At 42.0% G+C, this 7,843-nt stretch overlaps 1 protein-coding gene across 1 annotated transcript; it reads left to right on the forward strand.

The window, feature by feature from the left end:
* The first annotated feature begins 6,586 nt into the window (after window positions 1-6,586).
* Window positions 6,587-7,393, forward strand: LOC132500214 (methionine adenosyltransferase 2 subunit beta-like). The gene is made up of 2 exons (XM_060115157.1): window positions 6,587-6,661; window positions 6,820-7,393. Exons 1-2 carry the CDS (start codon window positions 6,587-6,589, stop codon window positions 7,348-7,350), a joined length of 606 nt encoding a protein of 201 aa, XP_059971140.1. The 3' UTR covers window positions 7,351-7,393.
* The last annotated feature ends 450 nt before the right edge of the window (window positions 7,394-7,843 follow it).

Raw genomic sequence — 7,843 nt, forward strand, 5'->3', positions numbered from 1 at the left:
GCAAATAACTTTAAAAAGATACTGATGATACATAGGAAGGTTGTTAAGAGAGCAGACCATAAGAGTAATTCCTCATCACAAGAAGAATTTTTTTCTTTTTATTATATCTATGAGTTGATGGATGTTAACTAGACCTACTGTGGTAATCATTTTACAATACATGTAAATCAAGCCATCATGCTGGACTTAGCACCTTACACTTACATAGTGATATATGTGGAAAATACACACACACACACACATACAGTGAACAAATAAGGAATCATAGTTACACTAGAAAAGATATACTTAATGCAAAAGAAAGCAGCAAAGAACAGAAAAACAAAAAATACATGACACATATAGAAAACAAAAAATTTAAATTGCAGCCATAAATCAAACTATATCAATAATAACACTAAATCTGAATGGATTAAACAATCCAATCAAAAGGCAGAGGTTATCAGACTGCACTGAAAGAAAACAAAAAAGGTCCAACTATATGCTGTGTACATGAGGCAAACGTTAGATTCAGAGATACAAACAGGCTGAAAGAAAAAGGTACATCATGCAAACAGCTACCACAAGAGCAAGAATGGTTATACTAATATCAGGCAAAATGATTTTAAAAGGACAAAAAAAATTGCTAGAGATCAACAGGGACATTTTATAATGATAAAAGGGTCATCCATCAGGAAGATGTAACAATCACCTAACAAGAGAATTCCAAAATACAGGCATTTTGGACAGAATGAGAGAATTGAAGGAAGGAATAGACTGTTAAACAGTAACAGTTGAAGATTTCAATACGCCATTTTCAATAATGGATAGAAAAACTAAGAATAAGATCGAGGAAACAGAAAACTTGAAAAGCACTATTAACTAGACTTAAAAGACGGCTATAGAACATGCTACCTAACAGCAGCAGAATACACCTTCTTAAGTGCACATGAAACATGCTCCAAATGCAAACCCAAACCACAATGTGATACGACTTCACATCCACCAGAATTGCTATATTTAGAAAGAGAAATAGGGCTTCCCTGGTGGTGCAGCGGTTGAGAGTCCGCCTGCTGATGCAGGGGACACAGGTTCATGCCCTGGTCCGGGAAGATCCCACAGGCCGTGGAGTGGCTAGGCCCGTGAGCCATGGCTGCTGAGCCTGCGTGTCCAGAGCCTGTGCTCCGCAACGGGAGAGGCCACAACAGTGAGAGGCCCGCGTACTGCAAAAAAAAAAAAAAAAAAAAAAACAAGAGAGATAATAATGAGCGTTGGTAGAAAAAGCTTTTGACAAACTTCAACACCCATTTATAATAAAAACTCTCCAGAAAGTGGGCATAGAGGGAACCTACCTCAACATAATAAAGGCCATATATGACAAACCCACAGCCAACATCATTCTCAATGGTGAAAAACTGAAGCCATTTCCTCTAAGACCAGGAACAAGACAAGGATGTCCACTCTCACCACTATTATTCAACATAGTTCTGGAAGTCCTAGCCATGGCAATCAGAGAAGAAAAAGAAATAAAAGGAATACAGATTGGAAAAGAAGAAGTAAAACTGTCACTGTTTGCAGATGACATGATACTATACATAGAGAATCCTAAAGATGCCACCAGAAAACTACTAGACCTAATCAATGAATTTGGTAAAGTTGCAGGATACAAAACTAATGCACAGAAATCTCTTGCATTCCTATACACTAATGATGAAAAATCTGAAAGAGAAATTAAGGAAACACTCCCATTTACCACTGCAACAAAAAGAATAAACCTACCTAAGGAGACAAAAGACCTGTATGCAGAAAACTATAAGACACTGATGAAAGAAATTAAAGATGATACCAACAGATGGAGAGATATACCATGTTCTTGGATTGGAAGAATCAATATTGTGAAAATGACTACACTACCAAAGCAATCTACAGATTCAATGCAATCCCTATCAAATGACCAATGGCATTTTTTACAGAACTAGAACAAAAAATCTTAAAATTTGTGTGGAGACACAAAAGACCCCAAACAGCCAAAGCAGTCTTGAAGGAAAAAAAATGGAGCTGGAGGAATCAGACTCCCTGACTTCAGACTATACTACAAAGCTACAGTAATCAAGACAATATGGTACTGGCACAAAAACAAAAATATAGATCAATGGAACAGGATAGAAAGCCCAGAGTTAAACCCACGCACCTATGGTCAACTAATCTATGACAAAGGAGGCAAGGATACACAATGGAGAAAAGACAGTCTCTTCAATAAGTGGTGCTGGGAAAACTGGACAGCTACATGTAAAAGAATGATATTAGGACACTCCCTAACACCATACACAAAAGTAAACTCAAAATGGATTACAGATCTAAATGTAAGACTGGACACCATAAAACTCTCAGAGGAAAACATAGGCAGAACACTCTTTGACATAAATCACAGCAAGATCTTTTTTGATCCACCTCCTAGAGTAATGGAAATAAAAACAAAAATAAACAAATGGGACCTAATGAAACTTCAAAGCTTTTGCAAAGCGAAGGAAACTACAAACAAGACAGAAGGACAACCCTCAGAATGGGAGAAAATATCTGCAAACGAATCAACAGACAAAGGATTAATCTCCAAAATATACAAACAGCTCATGCAGCTCAATATTAAAAAAACAAACAACCCAATCAAAAAATGGGAAGAAGACCTAAATGGACATTTCTCCAAAGAAGACATACAGATGGCCAAGAAGCACATGAAAAGCTGCTCAACACCACTAATTATTAGAGAAACGGAAATCAAAACTACAGTGAGGTATCACCTCACACAAGTTAGAATGGGCATCATCAGAAAATCTACAAACAACAAATGCTGGAGAGGGTGTGGAGAAAAGGGAGACCTCTTGCACTGCTGGTGGGAATGTAAATTGATACAGCCACTATGCAGAACAGTATGGAGGTTCCTTAAAAAACTAAAAATAGAATTACCGTATGACCCAGCAATCCCACTCCTGGGCATATACCCTAAGAAAACCATAATTCAAAAAGACACATAAACCCCAGTGTTCACTGCAGCACTATTTACAATAGACAGGACATGGAAGCAACCTAAATGCCCATCGACAGACAAATGGATAAAAAGATGTGGCACATATATACAATGGAATATTACTCAGCCATAAAAAGGAACGAAATTGGGTCATTGTAGAGATGTGGATGGATCTAGAGACTGTCATACAGAGTGAAGTAAGTCAGAAAGAGAAAAACAAATATCGTATATTAACGCATGTATGTGGAACCTAGAAAAATGGTACAGATGAACTGGTCTGCAGGGCAGAAATAGAGACACAGATATAGAAAACAAACGTATGGACACCAAGGGGGAAAAGTGGTGGGGAGGTGGTGGTGATGGGATGAATTGGGAGATTGCGATTGACATGGATACACTCATATGTATAAAATGGATAACTAATGAGAACCTGCTGTATAAAAAATAAATAAAAATCAAAACTTCAAAAATAAAATCATATCCACCCTGATCACACACACACACAAAAAAAGAGTGTTGGTGAGGATGTGGAGAAACTGGAAGCTTCACAGATTGCTGGCAGGGATGTCAAATGGTGCAGCTAGTTTGGAATGCAGTTTAGCAGTTCCTCAAAATACTAAACATGGGGTTATCATATGACTCAGAAATTCCACTTCTATGTATATACTCGAGAAAACGTTCTCCCAGAAACTTGTATGTGAATATTGTGCGAATATTCTTACTAGTACTCTTCATAACAGCAAAAAGTGGAGACAACTCAAATGTCCATCAGCTTATGAACTGACATATCAAATATGGTGTATCCATACAGAATATTATTCGGCAATACAAAGAAATAAAGTAGTGATAGATGCCGCGACATGGATGAACCCTGAAAACATTATGCTAAGTGAAAGCAGCCAATCACGAAAGAAAGCATATCATGACATATTGTATCATTCCATTTATAAAAGAGGCCCAGAATAGGCACTTTCCAGAGTCAGGAAGTGGTTGTCTTGGGGGAAGGTCGGAGGGGTGGGGAAAAGGGAGGATGACTGCCAGTGGGTATGCGGTTCTTTCTGGTGGTGATGAAAATATTTTAAAACTGACTGGTGATGGTGGCACAACTCTGTGAATAGACTAAAAACTGTTGAACTGTATACTTGACATGGGTAAACTGCATGGTGTGTACATACCTCAATAAAGCTGTTTAAATTACTGGAAAGTGACAGGAACTGCATTATGGCATGTTCCAGCCTGCAATGCACACCCTGACCATTTTCTGGCCCCAAAGTTTGTCTCAGCTATCCCAGCTTGTGCTTTGGTGAGTTACACCCAGCAACTGGGTGTGGGACTGTAGGCTGCAGAGAAAATATTTCTATATTTCTGCATGGTTAGGGCTTACTGAACAAATTTTACTGGGACCTTGGACAAAGGGCGGGTCTTTACTGAATAGAGATTCACCTTTCTCATGGTCTGTGCTTACACTTCAAAAGGGTTTGAGACCTGGAGCCATGGAGATATTCCAGCAATCTCTCCTCCTGGAGACATTTAATTACAATCCAAAGAGTAAGAACCCAGGAGTCTTCCCCCTTTCTTCCTGAGGAGGATTTATTTATACTGGGAGAATCAAGTTGCTTTCCCTCTCTCAGGAGGAGAGAGGAACAATGTACATATAAGCCTGCAGATTCTTATTTCAGGGTTTCTCACCTACAGTATGGACCCCCGAAAGGAGTAAGGTGACAGCAATCTGGCCCTCACCACCTCACCACAGAAGGGGAAAAACTAGAGCAAAGGAAACAAATCTGGTTATTGCTCTTGGGGATAATCAGTCCCCACCCAGGAAACCCCACCTCGACTTTCAGGACAACACAAATAAACACGGGCGTGGGAAAATTACCAAGGTATGTCCACTCTGGCCCTCACCACCATCAGAATCAAGCCTAGGCCACTATACAGATTTCAACCAAAACTTCAGTGCAAATTACTACCTGATTGCCTGCAGTGAGCAGTCCCACTCCTCAAAGATTCCACAACTTGCTCTCTGAACTACGTCCTGGTTCTGCTGGTGGACAGAAGCCCTGTGTTCTGCTCATCTTGTCAGAAGATGTTGAGGTCCCGCCTCTACAACCTACACAGCCTTACCTGTAAAAGAGGAATAAGTAATTCCCCTTATGTTGGGAGCATCATAGAGGCGCATTTGTCACCGACCTAAAGGGACAGCAGTGACTGAAACAAAGTGCCTGCCTTGTGAACTCCCATCCTCCTGGGAGAGCGCTCCACCAGCTGAAAAGGTTGTCACAGGCTGCTTTCGTCTACTCCTATGCATGGCGGTTATTAGTAACAGTTCCCAATGCAAATCATCTGTCTGAAGAGGCAAAAGGTAAAAACCAATGAGAATGCATCCATCATGCCTTCCATTTCTCTGGTGTGTACTAAACAGTCTTGCTGGCTGAGAAACTTTCAGGGAGGGGTCTTTATAAACGTCAAATTTAATACAGTCTGGTTTCTGATGAAGGAGCAAAGGCAGTTCGGTGGAGAAGGGATAGTTTTTCTCCAATGGTGCGCGAACAAATGAACATCCAATACGTATAGGGTTGGCCAAGAAGTTTGTTAGGGTTTTTCCATATGACGTTATGGAAAAAATAAAATTAAAAAATTAAAATCCTGCTGCGGTACCACCAGGCTGTTTCTTTACCCATCTTCCTAGGCTCCTGCCTGGTTTTACGCCTGATTCTCCATCCTGTATCTTCCCAAGAAACTGCATTTCTGTCTAAGTTAGGGATAGACTGAGACTGTTGTCTGCAACCAGGAAGCTTGCCATTAGACCAGAGGGTACAGAGCAAGCAGCTGACGGCAGCAGGCTGCCGAGGGCCTCTGTGACGCTGATACCCCTGGAGCAGGCGTGATGCCCGGGAGACGACCAGATGTGTCCCTCTGCACGGAGAGCAGCAGGCCGCATGCCCGCTGCGTGAAGGCTCGTGAGAACGGGGAGGAGACGGGCGCCAACGGCGCTGCAGACTCTCCCGCCAAAGGTGCTCAGGATTCGAGTTTCAGGAAGGAACTTTCAATATTTCTCATTTGATCTACACAATCTGCTCAAACTTCAGACGCCTACCTATTTTCAATGACCAGCGCTCCTTGATAGCAGACTTACACTGTTTCTCCCTCTCCACTGTTTTCTGCTGGCTAGACTCCTAGCCTACTGACTAGGGCAGGGCCTCGCTCAGCAGCCTGTAACATCTGGGACTACCTTCTGCTAGAGGAGGGATACGAAATGACCTGTACAAAGCTAGCTATAAACATACATACTCTGAATAGACACAAGAGCCCAACAAACTATACATTTTAAAAGTCTGACAGATCGGCCGGCCCGGTCCTAGGGGAGGAAGGCCGAGGGCGCTGGAGTGAAAACAAATCTGCGGCGACGCCAACACGGCGGGCACGGTGGGCGGGAGACGGAGCTCTGTATCCACTTTGTCCCCGTGAACTGCCCTTTGGTGGAGGAGGAAGTTAGTAGCCCCAACTGGCGGGTTCTGATTACTGGTGCCACCAGGCTTCTTGGCAGAGCTGTGTACTAAGAATTTCAGCAGAATAATTGGCATGCTGTCGGCTGTGGTTTTAGAAGAGCAAGACCAAAATCTGAGCAGCTTAATCTCCTGGAGTCTAAAGCAGTTCATCACATCATTTATGATTTTCAGCCCCATGTCCTAGTACATCGTGCAGCAGAGAGAAGGCCAGATGTTGTCGAAAATCAGCCGGATGCTGCTTCTCAACTAAATGTGGATGCTTCCGGGAACTCGGTGAAGAAAACAGCTGCAATCGGAGCATTTCTAATCTGCATTAACTCCGATTATGTTTTTGCTGGAACAAACCCACCTTATAGAGAGGAAGACGTACCAAGTCCCCTAAATCTATATGGCAAAACAAAACTAGAAGGAGAAAGGGCCGTCCTGGAGAACAATTTAGGAGCTGCTGTTTTGAGAATTCCTGTTCTGTACAGAGAAGTTGAAAAGCTTGAGGAAAGTGCCGTGACTGTTATGTCTGATAAAGTGCAGTTCAGCAGCAAGTCTGCGAACAGGGACCACCGGCAGCAGCGGTTCCCCACACACGTCAAAGATGTGGCCACTGTGTGTCGTCAGTTATCACAGAAGAGGATGCTGGATCCATCACTTAAGGGAACCTTTCACCGGTCTGGCAATGAACAGACGACTAAGTACGAAATGGCGTGTGCAACTGCACACGCCTTCAACCTCCCCAGCGGCCACTTAAGACCGATAACGGACAGTCCTGTCTTAGGAGCACAACATCCGAGAAACGCTCAGCTTGACTCCTCCAAATTGGAGACCTTAGGCATTGGCCAGTGAACACCATTTCGAATTGGAATCAAAGAATCACTCTGGCCTTTCCTCATTGACAAGAGATGGAGACCAACGGTCTTCATTAGCATTATGTGTGGTGGTGGTGGTGTTGTTTTAAATGAGCAGTATGTGGCACTTTTTAAAGAAAAAAGGAAATAGTTTTGTACAAGTGCTCTTTAATTGGGACTCATGATCTTTCAGGTGAACGATGCTCTTGCACTGGTGAAACTGTCTAAGGAAACCAAGGACAATAATGCCTTGTTTGAACTAATGAGTTTTCTGTTTATCATTCTGTTCTGGCTTAACTTGCTGTTTGAATATAGTAAATTATGATTCTCAAATATTTGCGAGCCAGGATGAAACACATCTGCTGTAGACTTTTTTTTGGATGAAATGCATTGTTCATTCCTATAAATAACCTCTACATTTTCGGGACTTTTGCATCTGTTGGTCCTTCTATGTTTTAAAGTGTGTTAAATAGTATAAAAATCATTGGTGT

Source organism: Mesoplodon densirostris, chromosome 12, assembly GCF_025265405.1.
Source record: "Mesoplodon densirostris isolate mMesDen1 chromosome 12, mMesDen1 primary haplotype, whole genome shotgun sequence".
In the NCBI taxonomy this organism is placed as follows: Eukaryota; Metazoa; Chordata; class Mammalia; order Artiodactyla; family Ziphiidae; genus Mesoplodon; species Mesoplodon densirostris.

Coding starts and splice junctions, on each gene's coding strand:
- LOC132500214 (XM_060115157.1), top strand. CDS start 6,587: ATGCTGTCGGCTGTGGTTTTAGAAGAGCAAGACCAAAATCTGAGCAGC. Junction 6,662..6,819: donor CCTGGAGTCTAAAGCAGTTC/ATCACATCATTT, acceptor GGAGCATTTCTA/ATCTGCATTAACTCCGATTA.